A 26,880-nucleotide genomic window follows, 5' to 3' on the forward strand; every position below is an offset into this window, starting at 1 on the left:
ATGGCTATGTTTAATACGAGCGGTTTATTACCTACTATATGAGCCACGTGTCTTTTCAATACCGAAACCCTGAGTGGTTTGAACTAAATGGTTTGCTTGTGCAATAACCCGAGATGGTATACGGGAAGACAGTGGCCCGGTAGGATCAGGTAGACCCCCATCACGCGATTTTCTCTTAAATACCTAAACAAATCCATCTAGTTTAACACCTCGTGGGTTTTAGCAGTAGCCATTACATTACTCACATGCCAGTTAAAATTAAATCATGTGCGAAAATTTTTTTGCTGTTTGTTTATATTTGCGTGTTAAATTTTTATGGATGTAGCTAACCTCGAAAATTTATTATCGTAGAAAATAACCCGATTTACGGTACACATATACAATACTTCTAAATGCACAGAGTGTGTATTTTCATACGTATTGTAAATGAATGAAGGAGAAATTGAAATAGAATGCCACACAAACAGCCTCACCCAATAGTTGCTGCCGCTGCTGCTGCTGCAGCTGCTGCTGCCACTGCTGCTGCCACTGCTGCTGCAGCTGCCGCTGCTGCTGCTGCCGCTGCTGCTGCCACTGCTGCTGCAGCTGCAGCTGCCGCTTCACAAAATAACTGGGAGATGACGGTTGCATATTGGAGGTTAGAGAGTTGTAACTTTCTGATAGTTGTTCTGAGTTAGAATTTGAAGTCAAAGCAGTGGTTGCCACATCATCACTATTTACAACCTAAATTTAAATAAAAAATCTGTTAATACAAGTTTACTACTGCTATGCATACCTGAGAGGTAGTATTCCACTGATTTGATAGTAAAGTTGCATCATTAAAGTTACTATAGGAAACAAAAGCATATACATTAATTGTTTAAGTTAAAGAATAATACCTGGGTAATTGTGATGGTGTGTACTGAAAATGTGGCTCTCTGGCAGTAACATTATTGGGTACACAAAAGGGAGTACCATACTGATAAGGACTGAGATTGTTTTGCTTTTGGTCAGCCATTATCTGCCCAACAAGATGACCTCCAATGTTGGGTGAAGGATTATATGCTTTTAAACTGCTGTTGCTACTTGATGGTTGGAATAATGTTGGGTTTATATTTGTGTTAATGGATCCGATATATGTTCTTGAAACTGGAGAAGTAATGCCACTAACTGTCCTGGTGATTTGTTGCTGCTGTAGTTGCGGCAGTAATCGTTTTTGATGCTGTTGTTGGTGAGGTTGAGATCTGTTCAACATTCCTGGTGGGTACGGGTTCATTCCAGCATGAGAGTTCATACTGCTGATCATTTGGGGATTGTTACCAACTCCCAATACTGCATTTGGACTAACTGAGGCTGTGAAAGGTTCCACTATCATTCCCTGGTTTGTCATGGCTGACTGAAGGGTACTGCAGTAACCCATCTGTTGTTGAGACATCATGCCATGATTCATGGGGTAGCCACCATGATCCACAGCTCTTTGGGCTGTGTTCATCCCAAACATTCCCTGTTGTTGCAAGGAAGATGGACCACCATACCTTGGGTCATTACCCATTGGATATCCACCCAAATCTGTACCTAAGGATTAACAAGAACATACAGTGAATTGAGAGATGGATAAAAAGTCTTGCCATAATTGTGTACAGTATGTAAAAATAATTTTAAAAATTAAAACATGGGAATAGAGATTACTGAAAAAGTAAAGAAACTAGAGTCAAACAAGCCAGCATGTTAAATACACAGAGATCTCTACTTGGACTCAATGGATATGGTAGAAACTAAGGAAAAAACAGTAGTTTCTCCATAAATCAGGGTCAGATAAGTACTAAGAATGTTTCTGTATAAATGTTTATTTGAGAGATCTCTGTGTGTTTAACATGCTGGCTTGTTTGACTCTTGTTTCTTTACTTTTTTCAGTGATCTCTATTCCCATGTTTTAATTTTTTAACTAAGTACACAAAAAAATTTGGAATTTTCAACTAGAGTAGGGACCATAGCACATTGATAAAAGTGCTGGAGTAGTGCACGATATTAAATGACAGTAAAACAATAAGAAATGTTATATCCTTACTGTGCTCGAGATACCATGCACAGTAGGGATATATCACTTCTTATTGTTTTACTGTGATTAAATATCGTGCACTACTCCAGTTTGTTTCAGTACATTTTATTGATGTACTATGGTCCCTACTCTAGTTGAAAATTCCAAATTTTTTGAGTACATGTACCTGTTTGTTAACTTTTTTGTAAAATAAAATCATCATGACTGGTGAACCCACGCATACCACATCAAAGGAAAGAAATGGCGCCGCGTGACCCAGCTATCAATTATCACCTAAAAAGTGAAGTATCCATTACGCTTCATTGTCAGCCCATTACACAGCATTATGAATCAAGAACTGTTCAAAAAGCACCACTGGAATCAAAGTAGCTACTATAAAAAATACAGACAATTTCTGTTACCAAGGGAAGTCATCACATGCTACCACTAAATCGACACTTTTCACTGTCAGAAAAGATGAATGGGACACAAAGGAGGACACTGGTAAGCCATGAAGAATGCATTGTACGTACTGCAGTATGCCAAAAGGCCAAACCGACGTTGAATAGTGAAAAAATCAAGCCCGTAGCCTTAGCCGTTATCGAGTTATGCTTGTCTGAAGGCATCAGTTACTCAGTCAGTCACCAGAAAATTCCGTTTAATATAATTTCTTAAAATTTCATAGCAATTTGTTGAAAGCATTACGGGTCAATCTGAAGACTTGGTTGGGCTTAGTTTTACCTAGCCAATACTGCTTCATTGTCGTCAAGCTGGTTTTTGGTTGATGTTTTTCATGGGCCATGCCCACTCCTTTGTGGTCCCTACTATACAGTACTATCATACTGTATAATTATTTTTACTCTAGCTTGTTTACCTTGTATAAATCCATTTATGGATAGCTAAAATGATAATAAGAGGTACTGGTGGTGTTTTATATTACACGGTACTATACATGTGTATCAAGTTAGTTATCATGTACAGTAGCTATTAAGTAGTCAGCTAATATTATCAGAGCTAGCAAACACCAGTGTATTGTTTCTACTATTGAATGTTCTTTGTACTATACAGCTTTGACATATCCAACTATAGGCAGTGTATAGCATGCTGTGGTCAATAATAGTATGGCTTCTGATTTTGTGCTGCTATGTGATCACAATAAGTCAAGTACACAGTGGTACATAACAACATTGTTGCTCTGGTATGAACCTAATATACTGTGGTTAAATATAGGTAATGATATAGGGTTTCCAAATGAATGTGTTAACATGAATAGATTGGATACTTGTTAACATGTTGGTTAGCCTTGCAGAGACTAAGTCAGAAGATCAATGGCAAAGTGAACCTACAAGAAGCAAATTTGCGTTATCATTGTAATATGCATTTAAAAATAGGTCATGGACGTGAAGAAAGACATAGGAAGGAAAATTATATAGTTTTTATCCCCAAAAAATTACGTACTCACATTTTGCCCGGGGAAAAAAATAATAAGCATTTGGTATCGGGTTGTTCTAAACTTGCTGGAACTTTGTACAAATTAAGACATGACCGTGTGCTTAAGTATCTTCATTGGCTGCTATGTCACAAATATTCCTTGAATTGTTGTACACAATGGTGGAATCATGATCCTGCCCCTTTTATTGAGAATGATCTAGTGAAGATACGTACTTTGGGACTTTAACATTTTTTGTGATCATATTGTTAGTGCTTGTAGGCCAGATCTCACTGTTGTCAAGAATCTTGTAACCCTTTTTGATGTGTCCGTTCCTGCTGATAAACGGGTTATAGAGAAGGAAGATAAGAAGATTTCCAAGTATCAGAATCTGAGAATAGAATTAGAACATCAAGAAAATAAGGATAATTCATGTAGTTATTGATGCACTTGGGGCTACGAATCTATCGCTGATAATACATATAAATCCTTACATAGCTCGCTACACACTGCTCTGATACTGTGACTGTTTATTAGAGTGACTGCTCTATTAGAGTATCTTGATCTTGGTATACTAAAAATTTTTGGAGGGGGGTCAAGAGCCCCACCTGTATCCGCCCCTGTGATCAAGACTCATGGTAGTGAGTCGTGCAGCCAAGGAAAGTAGGGCACACGACTACCGTGAGTTATTTACACGAACGACTAACTCTAATAGAATGCACACCTAAAACCTACCCTTAAAACTATTCTTTTGTAAAAAAAAAAACTTGTGATACAACAAAACCTTTGGTATATTGTTATATAAGCGTATCACTAAGTAATTAACCCCTGTTATATTTTAGTAACACCGCATGAAATTTTGCTAAAAACGTTGTATTCTTCTCCTTCTTCTTCGCATACTCGTTAGCACAAGCCACCCATTTTTTTTACTCTTATATCTTACACTGTGATTATTCCACAGCCTTGGATTTGCTATCATAAATTCTTTGGCTAGTTAAGTTTCTTCAGTACAAATCTTGGAACTCCACCTCTCTTGTGAGAGCCACCATAAGCAATTTTCTCAAAGTTTGATTCATTCACTCTTCCGCTCCGTGGGACAATCTTTGATGTGTAATTAAACATTGGAGTAGTTTCGCTCGATTATGACCTGCAGTTTTTCTGAAAAATGGTGAGTTAATTTCCATACATGATCATAAAGTTGCCTACACTAATTGCTGATTTATTTTACGGTCTTTTAGAACCCTATCTTAAATTTATGACACCTCTACATAGCATTTATTTACAGTCGGTGAACTTGGTGCAATTAATTCGGCTGTTAGCATCAACGCTAGGTGAACATGATCAGTGTAGTAAACTCAATGAACTTGCTATCATTCATACTATTCTCGTAAGTGTTTATTATTCAGTTGTTATTTAATAATGGGTCTAAAGTACTGAGCTAACGCAGCCCACAATACAGATTTGTTTAGTTGCGCGTTTCAAGGGACAATCCAGTATAATAAGAAGTTTGGTGCACATTCTCACCTGCTCAGAAATGGCCTTTTACTCAATCGGTTCACTGATGGTTTTAATGGTGCCTAGAGGCCATACCGGTACTGAGGTTATAATACCAACAAGTACCTGCCTACTTGTACCAAACTACATTCTTTGATTTTGCCACTTCATATCCCAAGCTATAATGTAGTACACACAATATAACTGTTGAAGCAGTTGTGATACCCTAAGGTGGCTTGTATAAAACTAGCTATTAGCTTTATGCATTAATTTTTTTGGTCTTGCTCACAAAAAATGTGTGATATCCTAAAACAAAAAAAAACAGCCTTGGGGCTGTAAAAAAAGGGCGCTGCCAAGCAAAGTAGGATCAATCAAACAAGCGTATTCAACATGACTGGTAAGAACAAGGACTGATATCAAGTTACGGCCAAGTAGATTGGAATATTACCATGATCAATCTGTTAAACAACTGGTAAGAACAAGGACTGATATCAAGTTGCGGCCAAGTGAATGCAGTATTACCCATTCTCTTTGTATCTAGCTATAGCTACATAATAAAACTAGAGCAAATACACTTGCAACTGTTATTAAATTGTCAGTTGGCCACTTGGTAGTGTGTTGCATGTGCATTTGCTCTAGTTTTATTATGTAGCTATAGCTAGATACAAAGAGAATGGGTAATACTGCATTCACTTGGCCGCAATGTGATATCAGTCCTTGTTCTTACCAGTTGTTTAACAGATTGGTCATGGTAATATTCCAATCTACTTGGCCGCAACTTGATATCAGTCCTTGTTCTTACCAGTCATGTTGAATAAACTTGTTTGATTGATCCTACTTTGCTTGGTAGCACCCTTTTTTTTACAGCCCCAAGGCTGTTTTTGTTTTAGGATTCAGTATACAATATTTGATGTGCATGCATGATTCTACAATGGTGAGTTGCTTTTTTGTTTTTTTTGAGTGACACTGAAACAAATGCCAGTCACAATTGGGATGGTGTTGAAGTGGTGTTGTTGAGCATGTGTATTCCACTTCGGTGTTGCACAAACTAACAGAATAGAGTATCTGAGTGTGATCATGTCTGGGCAAACTGATTTGTTGCTAAGAGCTATTCTAATTCAACTTGCATTTACACATACAATAGATCAGTGGTCATATGGCATCTGCAACTCTACTGACCATTTATTAATTTGTTGTCAGTATGTGTTCTATTAGAGTAACTGAATTGAATTCCATTCTCCACCCTAGTCAAGGTACTGTGTACATGGGACTGTTGCATTGTTATAGCTACTGTTGTGTTATATTCATTACTATGTTCTGCAGTGATGTGTATAAGCAAGAGGATCAATATCAATTATACTGATGCTATTTGCAATATTCTGCCATTGTCTTGGCCTGTACTGACAGTTTGGAACTTGAATTGTAATTCTTATTTGTGTGTACTATTTTGTTATTCTCTGTGCGTGGCGGACTGTTGTGTTTAGAGGTGTACCGATAATCGGATCAGCTAAAATATCGGCCACTGATATGGTAATTTTTACCAATATCGGTATCAGTACAGAACAGCAGGAGGATCGATATTGCTACTGATATTTATACAGTGGCAATGGTTTGTGCATAACCGGATTATGCACTGGCTTTCTACATTATCCATGTGACACTTTAGTGCCAATGGCTTATTGTTCACTCTGCAACAAGTGCTACGCTACGAGAAGCAAAACAAATATACGTTATTCTAGTGTTTTTTGCTGTAAAGCTTATCACGGTCTTTACAAATGAAGCAGTTGAGTACCTTTGTAATAAAAAGAAGGTTCACAGGATAACCAAGGAAACTTGCTGTACCAGCTTTCTCACAAGCCATTTATAGAATGCGGAGTAATGCAGAAATATCTGTTTAAGGCTTCATGGGAGTATTTATAAAAATGTTTGTGGGTACCTAATTGTCTGGATTGCACAATAGAAACTCAAGCTGTATACCACCACAGGTGTATAGCAATGAATACATGCACATGTTGTAGGTAAATGTACACTTTTGTTTGCTTAAAACTGTAATGCAAATATCGGATCGGCTATCGGTTATCGGCTTCTTTTGGTGGCATCAATATTGGATATCGGTACATGCCAAAAACCCATATCGGTACACCTCTAGTTGTGTTGTTTATTTATTGTATAGCAAAGTGTTTATATAATTATGTAATGTGCTGTATGCAACTTAATCAGCTGTAAGCAAGAAGGTAGTCAGCACTGATAGGCCGGGTGTTCAATGCTGCTACTTAGTAATTAGGGGAAAGTGTGGATGTATTGCTCAGGCAGATACGTGTGATCTGGACTGTTTCCTTCTCCCTTGCAGTGGTATGCTGGTAATCCTCCGTTTTACATCTGTCTATAGTCCCTGACCTGCTTGTCTTCTTGTCACAGTAGCTATACTTCATCTAGCACACAGTGGTGTAGGCCTCAGGACATCTATCCTTGTAGTGGACAGCGCAGCAGGGTGCAGAGTGTGTATTGCCAGCAAATCTTCCTTTTGTAGTCTCTATCAAGTAGCCTGATTGGACTTGTAGAGTTGCCGTACCCACTCTCCTTTTATATTGGTGGGTGTGCTTGTCAGATGATAGCAGATCACATGATCAAATTCGCTGATATGATTGGTTAAATCATGACAAAGTGATTGATTCTATCTCATTGTAAGCTTTTAGATGGTTTAACCAAGACGTCATCTGATTTCTATTAGCAACGCATATATACCGGAACGCCGTATGCGTATTGTAAACTTATAATGGCCATTGACAGTGATAAGTATCTTGCAACCAAGGTTAGCACATAATGATAGACACGAAAACCACCTTATGACACATTGATTTGGACGGGTAGTTGGTCTAGCGAGTTTGAAGCTAATCAGGGGAAAACTTGGGAGGAGTTTGTGTTTGAAATTTTTATGGCCTCGATTTTTTCATTTCTCATTCTGTCATCCACAGGGGCCATGCCAGGTGCCAGTGGACACGTTTCAGGTGATGAAAAAGATTAAGGGTATGTTAACATGATTGTTGTGTATTTGTATTATTTTTTATACTTCTGTTCTGGCTTGCTAGCTGAATTATTTCCATCTCCAGTGCTCAATGCCAATAATACATTGCTGCATACAGTTGTATGGTACAAACTGCATCTCCTGTATGTAGTACAGTATTGTGTTACACATCAATATGCCATTGCCACACCATTAATTTACTGGCACTCAGCTACCAGTAGTTTTGTATTGGGCCTGGCAAGCCATTGTGTGGAGAACGTTAACGCCGGCACAGTTTTCAGCTAATAAGTTTGTGTGTGAAAATACATAACTCTCAACCTGAAGCCTTTCAGTGCCAGGAGTGAGATCACTTTGTCACAGAAGCACAATACTTCTAACAACATGCCCCATTAGTAGGTTGTCCCGTTGGTGATTGTACTTGGTTGTATTTGCCCCGGGCCTAGTTATACAACCAAGTACTAATAATAAAAATAAATTAATGAGAAAAGAACAATAGGTCAGTGCCAGAAATAAGCATTTAGCATTGAGTGGTCGTATGTCCTATGTAGCAAAACCAAATTTGCTATATAGGTCATTTCCAGATCTTGTATCATTGGGAATACCCTTTACAGTGTGTACGAAAGTTTTACAGCAGCTGATGAGTTTCAGTGACAGACAGGATACTAGTGGACAGCAGGAACAATCCTTAATTTGCACACTGTGACATAACCATCACATGTAACATCTACAAACATTTCTGACTCCACCACATACATTTTAGTAGCCTATTTTTATATGGGCTCCTACTAAATTTCGTTAATCAAAAATGTGTGCATCTTTGCTGTGTATACTAAACTCTTTTCACCCTATGCCTTTGTTTTTCATGAAGCAACATACACAGCCACAATTTCATCTTCACAGACTGTCAACGTGTGCACCAAAGTATTACAACAGTCCTTGCTTTACACATGATCATGTGATCCCTGCACAAAATTGCTGGGACGCTGAGTAACTCATTCTGGCGTGACACCGGTTATAGCTTGATTGAGTTTTAGTCATATCATTATTTGGCAATGGTAAATTGTTACTGTTAATTGTGTTTATTGTGACATCTATTTTTGCTTCTGCTGCTGTTCGACCGAACAAATCACCAAATGGTCGGTTGAAATGGGAATTTGCTTGGAAAATGCTGATGGTCGACCGTTATTTCTGGCATTATAGGTCAGAGTGGAGCATTGAGGATCTTAGTGAGGCCTTGTTGAGAGAGATATAAATTCTTGAACAGAGAGTGTTTACACCTACTACCCATTTACCAACTGATAGTTCTTCACCTATGATATTCTCCCATGCTAAAGGTGGCAACCATAGATCGAGGTAAACCCAATAAGAAGCTTATATGTATATTGCAAGGTCACAAACATATCTAACCACCGTGATGTGGTGCATTAGTGCAGGGAAACACCTAGAACATATCAAGAAAGAAAGTCTATCTTTTAATTGCTCAGGTAAACATGGAGTCAGTAAATGCACATCCCAACTCACTGCAGAAATGTAACAGTAAACATCACACCAGTATTGTAATGTTGATAGTACCAAACCAAAACAATTAAATTCTTAATGACCACAAGACACAGTCAAATGAAACAAAGTCAATTCCTAGTGAGTGATATGTATAAACTAGCAGCTACAGTAGCAACGGCTCCATTTGCCTACTGAAGACTGTTATAGCTAGGGTAGTATTTAAAACAGGCAGAAATACTGCTAACATTTTGTTTGACAAAGGTGCTCAGCGCTCTTTAATCTCCAAGAGGTTGGCAAACACCTTGCAGTTAACACCAAGTAGACAGGAGAATGTTTCTCTAGCTGCATTTGGAGCTGATACAGCATGTGTATGTAACAGATACTACAACTGTAAGTCATACAGGTATCTCTGTCAGTACCAGCCTCCCTCCAGTGTTACACAACTTTAATGTTACGAGAGCTTCCCTACCTTAGAACCTAGCTTACCCCATAATGAAGCAAAACAGTCATTTTGATATATCTCTACCAATCGGAATTGATCACTATTGGAAGATTGTTGAAGACCACATAATAATATGAGGAAATGGACCTATAGCTGTACATTCAAAACTAGACTATCTTCTATCAGGACCACTAACTCCCTCATCCCTCTCTAATACAGTCACAAGCATGCACACTGGCATTCACAGTGATCTTCAGAATGATAATCAAACTGTTGAAAGGTTTTGGGCAATAGAATCCAATGGAACATTACTTCTAGTGAAAAATTCTGACCAATTTATGAACACTTACATGAAGACAATCACACGTCAAGAAAATGGCTCCTACTTAGTTAAATTTCTTTGGAAAGAAGACTATACTCCATTACCATCAAACTGTGAAGTATGCAAATGAAGGATCAACTAGCTAGCACTCCAGAACTTATGATAACTAATGGTCACACTATCAAAAAACAAGAGAGAAGAGGGTTTGTGGAGAAAGATAGCTCAACATCAAAATGACCAAGCACATTACATACTTCACCATCATATCAAGAGGATTCTATTACTACAAGTATACTCAATGCACAGTAGGGATATTCACTTCTTATAGTTTTACAGTATTTGGACATTACATACTACTCCGATCCAGCTTGTTTCAGTACTTTTTATTGCAGTATTATACACCATCCCTAATCTAATTTAAAATTCCAATTTTTTCTTATACTTGTTTGTAAAGTTTTTTTGCAAGCTCATGACCACTAAATATCTGCTGAGTTACTATTATACTAGATTATGACTCATACAATAACAACTGATCAGTGGGCGTGGCTCTACATAAGCCTGCAGATAATAATGGACATGGATTCGTGCACATCTACATGGGCGTGGCTACCATATGTCTACAGACAGTAATTTACGTAAGTGGGTGTGGATCCGTGCATACCTACACACTGATGAATGGACGTGGCTACCATTTGTCTACAAACTGTAATTTACATAAGTGGGCATGGCTCACGAAAGAAGCAGAGCTACGCTATGACGTGTGGTAACACGTCCACATTTAATTTAGCATGTGGGGTCAGACCCGAATAATCTGTAAAGCAGACCCGACTCAGTTTAACATTGTTACTAAATAAACTAGTTCGCCGTGAGTTGCTCTCTCTGATCGATATCAACAGTGAGTCTGACGTACGCATGTGTTTTTGGTACAACCGGCGACCATGTGTATTCGAATAGTTTGACGCAATATACACTGGTATGGAAGCCGTACTGTAGTCTATTAACACTTAGCGGTAGAACCTTGACTGATGGCCATGATAAAAGGTAAGACAATAGCGCAAGCATTGTATGTTTATCAATATACCAAAGGTTTTTTCTTAAGCGATCTAGGAATGTTTCTGCGAAAGAATTAGGGCTGTAGCTGTAGCCAGTTTTCCGCTACGCTTGACTGAAGGTGTCAGGCAGGTAGGCAGTAGAAAATTCCATTGACTAAATTTTTTTAAAATTCTGTAGCAACTTGACGGAAACGTTTCGTGTCGATCTGAAGACACTTTTGGGCTTCGTTTTACCCAACCAATACTGTCATGTCGTTGTGAGGAAAAATCGCGGCAGGTTTTTGGGTTATATTATATCACGGATCGCCCCCACACCTTCGATGTCCCTAATATACAGTACTATCGTACTGTATGATACTAATACGTGTGGTATATGATTGTAGTTGTCAAATGTCCAACAATTTCTTAAGTCTTAATGACTGTTTAGAACTTGGACCATTATTGGTGAATGATCTTTGTTTTAGGGTCCACAAGTTTGGCTTGATCACTGGCACTGAGAAAGCTTTCCTAAGTGTTAAGCTTTATGAGGATGATTGAAAATTTACCCACTTTTTTGGCTGTCAAATCCACAGGGCCTAGAGTGTAAATTTGATGTTTATCGTTTTAAGGCAATGCTGTTTGGATCAGCAAGCTCACCTTTCATGCTGAATGTGCTACTCTTCATTTACACCTCAGTAGCCACATGATGCAAAATCTATTATATAGACAATGTGAGGTCCTAAAGAGGAAAGTGCTATACTTTAGACAAGCCAGAGCTTATACGTTTGAAGCAAACTTCAATCTGAGAAGTTGGACATCCAACAGTCCACAGTTACAAACCATTACACACAAGGAAAAGTTGCTAAGTCTAGCCAGACAGTCAACTTGTTGGACATATACTAGAATGTATCAACAGACCGAGTGTGTTTCATATTAAAACAGCTGAATTCTGATTCTGATTTTGTAGTTATTAAGTGAAACATGCCACAGTTTTCATCTAAGATTTTTGATTCACTTGTCTTCTTATCTCCGGTTAAACTGTCGATGCAGTAACTTCGGCAAATGAATGTGAATCACTAGAACCACCTATAAGGGAACAGTTGAACAACACTGCTGACAACCTAAGAAGGAAGTCCATGGTTCAATCTCCAGACACTATTTTACCAATGATAATGACTGCAACACTCAGAAAATCCATGACTTTACAGATGATAGTTTAAAGGCATATGGAGCAGTAATTTAGTTCCAACAAGGCACTGAAGTGTCATTTGTCATAGTCAAGACACGTGTTGCTCCACTCAGCAAACTCACTCTGACATTATGGCTGACCTGGTTGCCACAAGGCTCATAAAATTTGTAATCATTAAATGGTCATTTTTTCACAGCTTTACATGGATTTCACTTCTTTTTGTACTTTGTAAGGCCCCAAAACCAGCAACTTTGGGGTTTGTTTTACTCACATTCCTTTCTTTCTACAGACTCAACAATACTTATTGAAGACAGACTTATAAATGTATTGTATTACATGATTTACTTCAATATTTGATGATATTATTGTAATACTACTCTAATACAGTGCACATTTTTTTTTTTGAGAATTTCTAATAGAACATACATAGATGTTCTAGAAAAATCTAGTACTTCTATTGGTATATCAATGAAATTACAAAGGCAGGTTTAAACTGGAATTTTCATTTATAAAGCAGAAATCTAGCAAGGTGATCAGCCAAGGTAGCATATAACCAACTAACCCGTTGCAGTACTTCAGTGTGCAAAATGTTAAAACCTGATCAACAAGCATAACATTACATTGTGGGATCAATTTCACTCAACTTTTACAAAATAACAGTATTTTTTTTAAATAGATGCAAACACTAAGAAACATATGTACGTAAGATGACTTATTTATGTGGATGCTTAAAAGAAGATAATAAGTGCTTAAATGTTATAGCTTAGATGAATGGTTTCTTAGAATTAGAAGTAAGGTTTACGCTTACAGTAATTTTACTGGAATCAAGTTGAAATTATTTGACAACAGTTTTTACTGTGCTTACCTTGTAAATGTGTTATCATTACTTACCAGACATTAAATGTGTGGAAATATTCCTAAAACCACCTTAGTGCATAAGGGACTGACACACTAAATTATTTTCTACTCACGCATTACTGTCTAAAACACTTAAACACCTGTAATACTTAATACAGCATCTTCAAGGATTCGAAAACCACCAGTGATCTCAATATTTGCCTATCTGCACCTTGGTAATTACGGACATCACCAATTAGAGTTTTTTTTTAAATTTTTCGAAGAAACCTGATACAAGTTTCTATATTGTCTTTCTTTGTGTCACATTCTTTACGCTTGTAGTGCAAAAGTGTGTAGCACACCAACGGCTTTACAAATTATGCATCAATGGCTTTATGTGTTGTTGATAATCATACAAGTACAAGTTATATTTGAGTATGAATATAACCAATCCCACTAAGTAATCTTGGAGGAAATGTAAAGCTATTGATCTTTTTTGGTGGGAAAACGCAAACCTTTGTGATCTCTATTATACAGTACAACATTTATCTGCATAGATGTCTGGGATTTTATTTCTTATAATCCACTTGTAAGCCAGCAGAAAAATCTTGTAGCAGCTGCTGTTGACATCAATTTGACATGTCACAATTTCATTAGTTGTAGTGAGCCTTTTGTTCTGCAAATTATGCCCATTGTAATCTCATAAGAGACCTTGGTGGACTCCATTTAGGACCTGACATTTATTTGAGCCAAGTTTTACTACAGGTAAACACACACTACAATATCACACTGTGTGATAAAATTTAAAGGGGAATTGTCTGTATTGCCTCCAACAGTCAAAGTAAATACATAGATTGATTGGAGGTATGCTTCACAAATGATTCTCTGTGAATATGGCTGTGTAATGGGCATATGAATGCAAAATGGCCAGTTTGCTCATTGAGGGTTACATGTTTATCATGCTAATATGTTCTCTGGTGAATAGAAGTCAGACAAATGTCAGGAAAAATTGTATAAACTACATAAATGGGAACATTACAACAAGTAAAAGGAAAAATTAAGAGTTTTGGGACTAAATTAGGGATTAAATGTTCACTAGTATATCTGTAGGTGTAGGCGACATCCCTTGTTTCCCTACTTTTTTATCGACTATATGACACTAATCGAACTTAAAATTCCTAATTTTTCCTCATACTTGTTTGTTTAGTTTATTGTGACTGGCAACCCAACCATATCAAAGAAAAGGATGGTGCAGAAGTTAATGTTTTGTCTGAACATGCGCCTCAGCTATCAATTACTAACTTGAAAGTGAAGTGGTTATTACGTTTTGCTTTCAGCTATGTTCAGCCTGTTACACAAAGAACAGTAAGAGAAGCACCTCTGATATCAATCCAGTCACCACAAAAAATACAGATGATTCGTGCACCCCAACTATCAACTACTGACTCAAAAGTGAAGTGTCCAATACGCTTTGCTTTCACCTATTTTCAGCCCACTACATTGCATTACAAATGAAGAACAGTATCAGAAGCACCTCTGCAATCAATCCACTCAGCATGGAAGATACAGATGATTCCTGTTTACAAACATAAAGAAGCCATGCATCACACTACCACGAATTGACACCTTGGGAAGTCAGTAAAAAGAAAAGGGGAAAAAAGGAGGACAGAGGTAATTTCATGATGTGTGCATTGTACATACTGTGATATGCCAAAAAGCACGTCTCAGGTTGAAGTGATGTCAAACAGTGAAAAAATCAAGCCCATAGCCTTAGCCATTATTGAGTTACGCTTGCCTGAAAGCATCAGGCAGGCAGGCAGGCAGGCAGGCAGGCAGGCAGGCAGGCAGGCAGGCAGGCAGGCAGGCAGGCAGGCAGGCAGGCAGGCAGGCAGGCAGGCAGGCAGGCAGGCAGGCAGGCAGGCAGGCAGGCAGGCAGGCAGGCAGGCAGGCAGGCAGGCAGGCAGGCAGGCAGGCAGGCAGGCAGGCAGGCAGGCAGGCAGGCAGGCAGGCAGGCAGGCAGGCAGGCAGGCAGGCAGGCAGGCAGGCAGGCAGGCAGGCAGGCAGGCAGGCAGGCAGGCAGGCAGGCAGGCAGGCAGGCAGGCAGGCAGGCAGGCAGGCAGGCAGGCAGGCAGGCAGGCAGGCAGGCAGGCAGGCAGGCAGGCAGGCAGGCAGGCAGGCAGGCAGGCAGGCAGGCAGGCAGGCACAGAGACCGGACATTTGTCAGGCTAATTGACCTATATATTTGATCTGTCATCATTGTCCGGTCATTAATCTTGGCTTGTGAAGGCAGACTTCCTAACTCTATTAGCCAAAACCATAATATCAACTCTTAAGTTTATTCATTGGGCTACTTGGGAAGGCTGTATAACCACTGTAATAACAATGACTCACTTTTTTATGAAGCCTTAAGGAAAGGTGTCTGGCATTTCGGTCTATTTTTTTCTTGTACTCTAACACGTAAATCTCTAACCCATCCAAAAACAGCTTATAGCTGTAAAAAAGTGCGCGTCCAAGTAAAGCAGAGTTAACTGCGACAAAAAGTAATGATATCATAATGCGGCCATGTACGAGGTGTGCAAGTTGTAAAATTCATATTAGCTAATCAGATAATACAATGTTATTGTTAAAGTGTTAATGAGAACTATGTGCTGCTAGTTTATAAGTGTGTGAGCATCTTCATAAATGCCACACAAATTTAATTCTCAATAAAGCAATGTGTATAGATTCTCTGATAGCAATAAATAGTTTGAGTTTGTCCACCTTTCCTTTGTTCGTAGCATACACATTGCTTTATTGAGAATTAAATTTGTGTGGCATTTATGAAGATGCTCACACACTTATAAACTAGCAGCACATAGTTCTCATTAACACTTTAACAATAACATTGTATTATCTGATTAGCTAATATGAATTTTACAACTTGCACACCTCGTACATGGCCGCATTATGATATCATTACTTTTTGTCGCAGTTAACTCTGCTTTACTTGGACGCGCACTTTTTTACATCTATAAGCTATTTTTGGATGGGATTTCAATACTTTTTGTTAGAATAAGCAATGCACTGTTGATAACAGTAGGTGAGTTTCCATGGTTTTGACAGAAACCCCAGATTACAGTGACAGAATATTTAAATATAACTGTAATCTTAGTGGCCAGGGCCGCCCACATGGGGGGGGTATTTCCCCCCTGCCCCAGCCCAAAAGGGGCCCCTTAATTGCCTGTTTAAAGAAAGATCGATATACTCTAATAGAGCAGTCAGGGTCTAGACCCTTCCTTGCCCCTGGGCCCCTCTTTAATTCTTTTCCTGGGCCCCCTAATTTCTCTAGGCGGCCCTGTTAGTGGCATGCAACTGCAGTCAACTAACACCCATTTTAACTAGTAAACCCTTAATAACACTTTGCCTTTCATCTTGTACTGCATTAAAACAATCAAAATACTCTATTAGAGCAGTCACAAAATAGCTGTAACACTGCAATCAATATTTAGCATAGTTACAACTTCTGCTTAGCATTGGATTGTATAGTTTAAATTACTAGCTACTTACACACTTTACAATATAAAAATATGGCACTTGTAGAAATGTGACTGTTCTATTAGAGTATCTCGATCTACTTCAAGCATTGACTAATTCAAGTGAAGAAGCTACGCCCCTGCCAAGAGATCTTGTGAAATGAAATGAGAATAGTAAAGAAAAGACAAGTATGTACAGAGACAATAGAGGGGCGCGTAATTATGTCCTGTTGTAAATAAACTCCTTTAAAATTTATATTACTACTAAATAAGCGCACCAGAATAGGCTTGTGAGGCTGTTGTCTCCAAGGTTGTCTCATTACTTGTCTTTTCGTGTTGAAGGGATTTAGTCACAATTGGTGAGTTTAATTATACATGTATTTGTGTTGTAAAACTTAATTGTAAAAAGGCGGTTAGCACATATCATGATAAACATGTATTTGTCACAGTAGAGTCTCTCGCAATTATTAGACATTGGACCAGGGTAAAAAATTTACTGCTATATTTAGAGGTTGTAGTGTTTGTATATCTTAGTATCTTAATAAATAATCCTCCATGATCACTAATCACTAATAGTACAGTGAAAGCTGGTCATTATTCAGGCCGTAGGGACAAAAATTTTCTGACCTAGCTTTTTAAAGAGGTGGCTGCATTTTGCGCCTTAAAAAAGGTAAGAAGCATACCGTTCTAACTGGCTATAGAGATGGATTTAGTGTGTGACAACGTATGAGACAGTGAGTGCTGGCAGCAAGGGGGCAGCCAATCTATTAGAGCACCAAAGGCACTGCTTCAGACTTAGGCAGTTGGCTGTCAGCCCAAAGTGTAAAAAGTTTCACTATTGGTCCTTATAAGCTCCTGATGAAGTGATGAAGTGATGAAGTCATTATCCATAGGATATATTTTTCACATAACACAGCATTCCAGTGGTTTAGTGGTGACCACAACACTGCCTGAGTTAAACTGTGGTGAGATTTTGAGACTACCGGAAGCCCTGGAATGCCTTCAACACATGAAATATCTAATGCCTGGCTTTCATCCACAGTGGACCTGTCTTGGTGGCCACTTGTACAGAAGGGAAACAACTCCACACAGTCTTTCGAGCGAGCAGCTAGTTCCACACCCCTTAATTATCAATTTGTAAAATCTTGAGCAAAATTGTGTGTACAAACAAGTGCGATGTTGTGCATTGGCAGTGCTGTGTATATGGTTGCTGCCTAGCAGTGACACATCACGAGTATTGAAGTCACAATGTGTTACTGTATCATCCATCTCTGAATGTGTCATTTTGTGTAGAGAGCAATCTTCCACAAGTGACCTGCAGGTTTCAGTGTATATTGTTAACCATTAATATTGTTCACTATTGTGAACTGTATGTACAGTGAAACCTCACTTAGCGGCCACCTCTTTAATAAGACCACCTCATTATATTGGCCACCTCTAGTAGATCCCAAATATAGCTAAGCAGTACTTTATGACCTCATTCATAAGGTCACCTTGTTATTCAGGCCAAATTTTTGGTTCCACAGCTGGCCATATTAATGAGGTTTCATTGTACTTATGTGAATTTTTATTTTTCGTAACTTTTCTTCAGGTTTACTGATGGGCACTATGAAGCATTGTTGACTGGTCCGTACATAATGTGGTGACTTGAAATGCTAAAACAGTATGTAGCATGTCTTGTATGTACATGTAATGTGTTGTAATGTGTCCACACATCCACACATCCACACATCTTAGAAATAAATATAAATGTATTCTCTATACTCAGTTCCATTGTGCCACTGGGTCATAAGTGGGTTGAGTATGGATCATCCAGGACATTTGGGTCACATTTTGTCCTGGCCAAGTGGATCTCATCCACTGACAATATACAGATCAGATCATGTGTATAAATTACGGTGGAACTTGTTTATTGCCACCTTCACTCAATAAGCAGGTAACAGTGTATAAATTCTCAATTAGAATTGGCTTTTCAAGAGAGGTTGTCTTTCTATACTGGTGGCCATTAAGACAGGTTGTACTGATAGAGTGTACATACTAGAGATGCAACAATATCCTCCACTTAGTGTCGTCTGATAGTGATGCAATGGAGACTATGTATTGTTGCATTTAAATACTATACTATTATATTGCAACTCTAGCACGTATTTACAACAGGAATGTTTGTTAACTGTTTAGACATACTGGAGCCACACCCACTCATCTGGATTCTACAAATGGAGTCATACCAACTTGTCATCATACTTACGTGTTACTCCCATTGTGCTTGGATTGGATGAATATACATGCCGTCATGTGAGACTTGCTACCATGGCGGGCCACTGGAAAACATTTCATAGCTGTTATATTACAGTCATTATTGTACAATTCTTACATTATTGTTGTGAAAAGTGTTTGGCATTCATGTATCCTCTGTATGTTGTAATTACATGTATAATATTTGTGTGGGCCGGGGGTGCTATAAAATGCAATAATGCATGGTGACAATTGGCTAGCTACATGTGCTAATTACTCACAGCTTGTGTCAACAACTGGTAACTGCAGTTGTACTCTGTGTCATTCTTTAAGCCGCGCCCTTAGAGGACAAATTACGTCACGGTGGGGGCGACTAAATTTGTTAAAAACGAACGATGGTATGCAGCAGCATAGATTATATCTGTGGACTATAATCTATGGCAGCACACTTCTTTGTGGCTTTATGCACTGATTAACTACATAGAGCGCCAGTTCATCAATACCCAGTGACCGCAGTTGTGCTCTGCGTCATTCTTTAAATTCCGAGTAAAATTCTTAGAGAGAGCAAATTACGTAGGGGCGACTAAATTCAAATTTCAAACTAGCCATTCTCGAAAACATATGTTTCAATCTAAACGAAACTTTTAGAACAGTTTAAAGACACATTGCCCTACATGCCAAGCGAGTATTGCGGAAAACAACAATCTGGGATTTGTATTTGGCCTCTAGGTCGACTGAGGACGACTGAAACTTCGTTTGGTGCTGAAATTACGACTGTAGGATAATCATGTATGGTGAAATCGATGATGTGAATCTTGAGGCGATTGAGTGAATACTGAAGCGATAGCAGGGCAATCAATGTTTGGAATGCACAAAGGAACGCAAGGCATACACCTGCGGTTGCGTCTAACCGCATGCGATAAAAAAATAAATAAAAATAAATGAAACTTCCCCTTTGATGTCGGCAATCTCGATCATGAAACAATCGGCATGGATTTGCTTCACTGCTTGTGTGGTAGTTACTAGTGACACGATGAGTTCAACTCTAGAGTTTCAGAGGGATAGCGTAAGTGGCGGGTGAGTTACAGGACGGCCGAATTTGACAACGTTCGTTCCTGTAAAATCCTCACGTAGTGGTCGCGTCATTTATTGTCTGCGGCACGCGTTTCTGCTTTACTGGCCGCGCGACTCACTACCGTGAGTCTTGATACAATGATGTGGAATAACTAGTTACAACAGTTTTGGGGGTTTTTTTGAGATGAGCTGCCTCCAGCCAGTTATATACACAGTAATTTCCCAAACCATAATCAAGAGTATACATACATGCTCAGCACATACAGAAATGCACTACATACGTACATATAACATGTTTAATGAAGAGGTTTGATCATAAAAATGTGCCGCATGCGCAAATTAAATTACCAGCCATTTTTGTAGGGCAAAGAAATGCAATGTCAACTGGAATTTATCAATCAAGCAACAATAAAAATGGGTAGTTTGAGGACTAAAACTATCTACAAACTCAGGCATGGTAAAATAAATTACCTTTCAGATGTCAAAGCATTTTTTAGGAGATAATTTAAATTTCGCATTCATGAACCAGCTGTATAGAAAAGTTACCCCGTAAATATGACTACAAGGTTTGTACTTCGGGTAGTGATTACTTGATGCAGTAATGCAGTACTCAGAAACACTTCGAAAACCCTACATTGAATTTCCTGATCTTTTTTCCTACAGAAATCTGGATTACGTTATGCAAAAATGATGTAATATAGTGCCATGCCTTCTTGTTAACCTGTCTATACACTACATTATGCAAAAATGAGACATAATTGTAGACAACCTACACCCTCCCATACTAAAATCCTACCATCTAGCTCACTTCTATTGCCACCTACATCCTTCAATGGCTGACACACAGGACAGTCTGGTCGACTACAATTCTTCCAGTGATAAATGATCTGTCTTGATGATGCACAATGGGGAACTGTAGTGACAACAAAACAAAACACATAGTAACCAATTAAAGCACACCACATTTTTCAAAGCCAATAGGGTTTCCCAATCTATATATTACCAGAAGTCAATTGTAATTATTGGACAATTGTGTACAAACACTTGAAAAGCAATAAGACAAAGTCACCAAGTCTAACAGTTAACAGTTAAACGTACCTTGGCATGCTTTACCATCAGGACATTCGTTCATGTGGATAAGGACATTTTTCATTGTATGGCAGTGAGCCAATTTACATGGTTGGTACTCAGGGTTATTTGCTTGCTCTCGCTCTCTTCTCAGGCACTTGTGAGCATGGAGGATTATAACAAGTTGTTGCTGTATGAGCTTGCGCTTCTCCGGATCTGGCTGAAGATTGGTGAGTGTACCATCAGCTCTACCAGTAGTAGTGTTTTCCATTTTTGAAAGTTCTGAATCGGCTATTTTTAGTTGCTGCATTGGTGTTGAACTGGTACTAGATACAACAATTCCACTAGTGGTGGTTCCACTTGATATCACAGTACTACTACTATTACTACTATCAGTTAAAGAATTGCTGGAGAAAAGAGAAGACCCGGCAGATAATGGCTGCATGCTGGAGGTCAGAGAATGGTAACTGTCTAATGGCTGTTCTGTGTTAGGACTTGAAGTGGAAGAAGTGCTTGTCACAACCTAAATAAGATATGAATCTGTACAGACTTTGTCATGTAATGCTCACCTGTGATGTAGTAGAGGTTGCTGCTAAGCTGGTAGTCCACTGACTTGATGGTCCAGGCAAAGATGCATCATTAAATCTGTGGGGAAGTAACTGATATGTACTATCATAGGGAATTGAAATAGATGATGAGTTATAACTGGGTGATGACAATGGTGGTAGTGACAACATAGGCCTTTCACTGTTCGGTGACTCATATGGGATGAAACTGCTTTGTTTAGGGACTGCCATCATTGCAGGATTCTGTTCACCCCCAGAGTGGGGTGGCCAATTATACTTTCTAAAATTGTCACTATTCACAGGTGACTGGAATGGGCTGATCAGTCTGACGTGGGTTCCTGTATTTGAAAAACCCATTCTCATCCCACCAGGGTTTGGTGACATTCTAATCCATTTTTGAAGATGTCGTTGTTGTTGAGGTTGAGAACTGTTTATCATTCCTGGTGGGAACTGATTCATTCCAGGATAAGCATTCATACTGCTGATCATCTGGGGATTGTTATTGACTCCCACAAATGCATTTGGACTAACTGAAGCTGCAGTAGGCCCCATCATCCTGGGCATTGATGACTGAAGGGTACCTATCTGTTGTCGTTGAGACATCATGCAATGATTCATGGAGTAGCCGCCATGATCCACAACTCTTTGGGCTGTGTCCATCCCATACATTCCCTGTTGTTGCATGGGAGGCCGACCACCATACATTAGGTCATTACCTGTCGGATGTCCACCCAAAGTCACATTATTGATGTTGTGAGTATCTAAACAAAACAAAAACATGCAATCACCAATTCCAAAACTTAATTTCCTTTTAATATGCACTATAGTATTGTTCTTAACCTAATGTGATGCATAGCCCAAACCCAGACTATCCAAGCTAGGCCTTCTATCAATAATACATTAAAAGCAAATGCTTGCTATATACAAACACCATAATTGAGATACCCTAATAAAGCAATCATTTTGAAACCAACTGTGGGAACTTCCCAGAGAAATGATTGAATATTAAGCTGCCTGAAATTGAATCTGAGAAAGACTTCAGTAATATACCATTCATATGAATTTTGCTTGAGGTGTTTTACATGCTATAGTGTGTGGAGCTAGTGTGCACACTAGACAAATAAAAGCCCCTTATACAATATGATCCACTGTCATTGTTGGCCTTGGCATCACAACAGACAAAAGATCTGCTACATCCACCATTATAGATACAGTAGATTGCAAGACAGTTGTCAGTTACAATTCCTTTCATTGGTGATATCACGTGAAAAACAGTCAGTCAGAAACTTCATAAGAATTTGAAAAAGCCTGGCCGCCTATCATTGGTTGGTATTCATGCGAGTCCCATTCAGAATTTTTATACAACTGACAACCGACATGCAAAACACTGTATACACATGTTCTTTTGTAAAACAGTTGCAAAAAGGGAACTGCCTTCAATAAGCCAGTGTTTATCATGAACCACAGTAGTGGTTCATAATAGAGACCACCTATGTTTTTGCCCAAATCCTAATAGAACACTCACCTAAACACCACCTTAGAAAGCTTCCCCGACTACAAAAAGCCTTAAAAGTTAATTTAGAAGAAGTATAGGCCTACTGGAGAATATAAAGTCAAAAGGAACAAAAAAAAAGCTGAATATGCCATTTTGTTCATTTTTTTCACTGATCTACAGGAAAATCTGTTCACTTTTTGGGGATAAAAACTACATTACTTTCCTTCCTATGTCTTTCTTCATATCCATGACCTATTTTTAAATGCATATTACAATGATAACATTCTCAAGCAAATTTGCTTCTTGTAGGTTCACTTCACCACTGACCTTAGTCTCTGCAAGGGTAACCACCATGTATGATGTTAATGCGTTAATAAGTATCCAACCTATTATTTATGTTAACACATTCATTTGGAAACGCTATATCATATAGTAAAAAACTTTGGTGGTAAAAAAGTGTGACAAAACCCCTCTGTTGAAAAAATTGGCAGAAAAAACTTTGGTGATTGAAATAATATTCGTCAAAGTTTTTACCGCCAAAGTTTTTACTCTATAGTACATAAGGATAACAACAAGGTGTCAACTCATCAAGCAACTCATTAGTTAAGTAGTGTAGTAAGTGTAGGTAGCTAGCATTATTTTTTGTAGCAGTACTTGTAACTACTGATCTAACGACGTGCTAGCAAAGGCGTGCGGGCTTTGCTATCTCCTGTGATGCCGAGAGCGACCGTATTTACTTTTCAGTAGCAGAGGTTATCACATATATCACAGTATCAGTTTGGCCAAATCCATCATGAGACGATGAACTAGCTGACGTGTGAACGGGAAGCCGGTTGGAAATGCTATCCCGAAGGAGTGCTTAGCTACAACTGTGGGACACATTTCGAAGATCTCCAAAGTCAGCTCAATCTCTATTGTGTGGTGGTACGAGCTGACCTTCATCTCAAGTTTTAGTTACTCAATGTGCTCATGTGATCATCTAGTCTGGTGTAGACAGGGCTGTGCTACGCCAGACTAGTGATCATAAAATAATTGGCAAAAAACCTTTGGCGAATTAAACACTATACGCCAAATTCGCCAAAGTTTTTTACTATACGATATATTTTAACTGCAATATGTTAAGTTCATACCAGAGCAGCAATCACTGTGTACTTGACTTATGAGCCTTATCTGTCACAAAATAAAAATGGCAGCAATATTGGGGGTACTTTGTACACGGGGTATTGGAAGAGATGGAGTTTCACTATGATAATGATCATATATTCACACAAGGGCAAGGTGAGTTATATATACTTACTTCCAGTACAAATGAGCATATTTGCTGGTCATTTACTAGTTTTAGTCTGGTTTCGCCAGACAATCCCTTTTTGCACTGTCACAACACGTTTACTACCTCTTACCATTATAATCTAATGATTCCAAGTATAACAAACGTTCAGTTCAATGACTGCATGAAAAAGTACCCCCACTATCGTCAAATTTGAAGTCACATTTCGTAATTGCGGATGAGGCTCATTGTAATCGCATAGCTACACAAGTGTGTATATAAATCAGAAGCCATACACTATTGCTGACCACAAACTACCTATGGTCGGATATATCAAAGCTGTATAGTACAAAGTACATTCAATTGTTGGGAAACAATACTTGTACACTGGTATTTGTTAACTCTGATAATATCTTAATGATGATATACATGTTTAGTACTGTGTAATCCATAAATGGATTTACAAAAAGTAAACAAACTAGTGTAAAAATTTTAGAAATTAAAACATGGGAATAGAGATTGCTGAAAAAAGTAAAGAAACTAGAGTCAAACAAGCCAGCATGTTAAACACACAGAGATCTCTATTTGGACTCAAATAAACATTTATATAGAAGCATTCTCAGCACTTATCTGCCCCTGATCAGAAACAAATATAACAGTCGGTCACCAGACATTTGTTGTCCCAATAGCCTCTGTGTCCGACCATAACTTAGTTTGCTCAGACATAATGTCCTAGCTAAGGGATGGAGACTTAGGAATATAGTTTACTAGCATTGGTACCTGCCCTATGTGCAGGACCATCTCCACATTAAACATTTTAATGCCACGAAGAGGGACTAAGCATTAAACACCAGCACTGCTAATGTAGCTATGTTGGGTACATGGTGATGTAACATTTTTTAAAGAGCATGAGGTTTTCTTATGTCATTAATGATGCAAAACACTAAAGTTTATTGTTTGTGGTTTTGACAGGAATGTAGTTTAATTATTCAGTGCATCTTCCCTACCAGTGACTTCAACGTGCTGTATAGAACAAACGAAACCTTTGCTGCTTTACATGAGAACTAATGCAACAATAATTAATATATTGGGAACCAAGCATAAATATTAGTGTCCTTTATTTGCTGTGTAGCATGTATGTCGATAGTGCTTTAAAGTACATGATCCTTATGCAGTACATAATAATTTATAGTGAAGCATGCATGCAAGGCTAGCTAATTAGTTAAACTGCATGCGAGCTAAGGCAATTGTATACAGTATACCCTACATTACATACAGGTTGTGTACACACGGTACAGTTTCAGTTTCTACATTTTGATGTTTACCTTACCGACTGTCACAAAGAGAAATGAACTTGAGCATAATTTAAAGTCAACACAATTTGCAGTTATAGTTACTGCATGGCAAGCAAAAGTTCAGAACTTGTCCTATGCACTTTCAGTTCTGATGTTGCAGTGACACATATACCTCTTGCCATACAAAAACCCAGTTTTGAAACACCTGCAGTGTAATTGACCAATAAGGTAATGTATGAATCTTTAGAGTGAAAGCATGTAAGCAGGATAGTGAAACAGTTGTGCCAGGTCAGATGCAGTTCCTCGGTGTAAACTATGGATCTGCATGGTTCCAGTATTATCATTTTTCAGATGCACAGTAGTATTTGTTCAATCATGCAAGCTGCCTATTACTACAGCAGTATTGAGGTAAGTCTGAACAAACAGTTTTTCATGTCAGTGCACACCTATGTGCTTAAAACAAAGATGTAGATATTCTGGATACTGGTGAAAGAAGTTTTTACCTACTCTAATACAACACACTGGACCAACACACAGATGGACAAATATGTTGGCAATTTGTCTGCCCTGTCCCAAAAGTGCTATAAGAGTCCCTATTATGTGAAAAACTGAGCATAAGAGTTTGTAGATGAAGACTTGCATGGAACAGATAGAGCAAAAAGGTGCATCAAAAAGGTCCCAAAAGTGAAAAAAAAAGTTATGACCTAGGCGGGGATTGAACCCTGGCTGGTTATAATAACTTGGGGTTAAGGGAGGTGCACAAATCGCCACAGTTGTTTATCAGTGGTTTTGACAGGAATGTAGCTCAACTTTTCAGTGATCCTTCCCTACACCAGTGCCTTCATCGCCCTATAAAGAGCGAACAAAAGCACGTATTGATTTGCTACAACAACATTCGAGTTGCCAGATGATGGGCGTTTAATTTCGCTAAAATCCCGCCTCGATACGTGCTTTGCATGCCAAGATATGATGAGCTAAAAGTCGTGTTTTAAAAAGGTGTTCACAAAAAGGTACTGAGTAGAAAGAAAAAAATCTGTCAACACGTGGATTTGAACCCATGACCTCTTACACGCTAGTCAGGC

General features: G+C 38.6%; 1 protein-coding gene and 1 long non-coding RNA gene across 2 annotated transcripts in view; one reads left to right on the forward strand and one right to left on the reverse strand.

The window, feature by feature from the left end:
• Nucleotides 1–345: 345 nt before the first annotated feature.
• LOC136238467 (histone acetyltransferase p300-like) overlaps nt 346–26,880 on the reverse strand; it is a 37,741-nt gene continuing 11,206 nt past the window's right edge. Inside the window, exons 3-8 of the mRNA XM_066028997.1 lie at nt 21,745–22,502; nt 21,206–21,698; nt 20,904–21,020; nt 879–1,554; nt 776–827; nt 346–723 (exon numbers count right to left, since the gene is read on the reverse strand). Coding sequence (XP_065885069.1) covers nt 412–723; nt 776–827; nt 879–1,554; nt 20,904–21,020; nt 21,206–21,698; nt 21,745–22,502 — 2,408 coding nt within the window. The 3' untranslated portion in view covers nt 346–411. The remainder of the gene's footprint in view (nt 724–775; nt 828–878; nt 1,555–20,903; nt 21,021–21,205; nt 21,699–21,744; nt 22,503–26,880) is intronic.
• Nucleotides 17,062–19,283, forward strand: LOC136238470 (uncharacterized). The gene is made up of 3 exons (XR_010692997.1): nt 17,062–17,157; nt 18,390–18,461; nt 18,977–19,283. It is a non-coding gene; the product is annotated as an uncharacterized lncRNA (long non-coding RNA).

The sequence above is a fragment of the Dysidea avara genome, chromosome 11 (assembly GCF_963678975.1).
Source record: "Dysidea avara chromosome 11, odDysAvar1.4, whole genome shotgun sequence".
NCBI lineage: Eukaryota > Metazoa > Porifera > Demospongiae > Dictyoceratida > Dysideidae > Dysidea > Dysidea avara.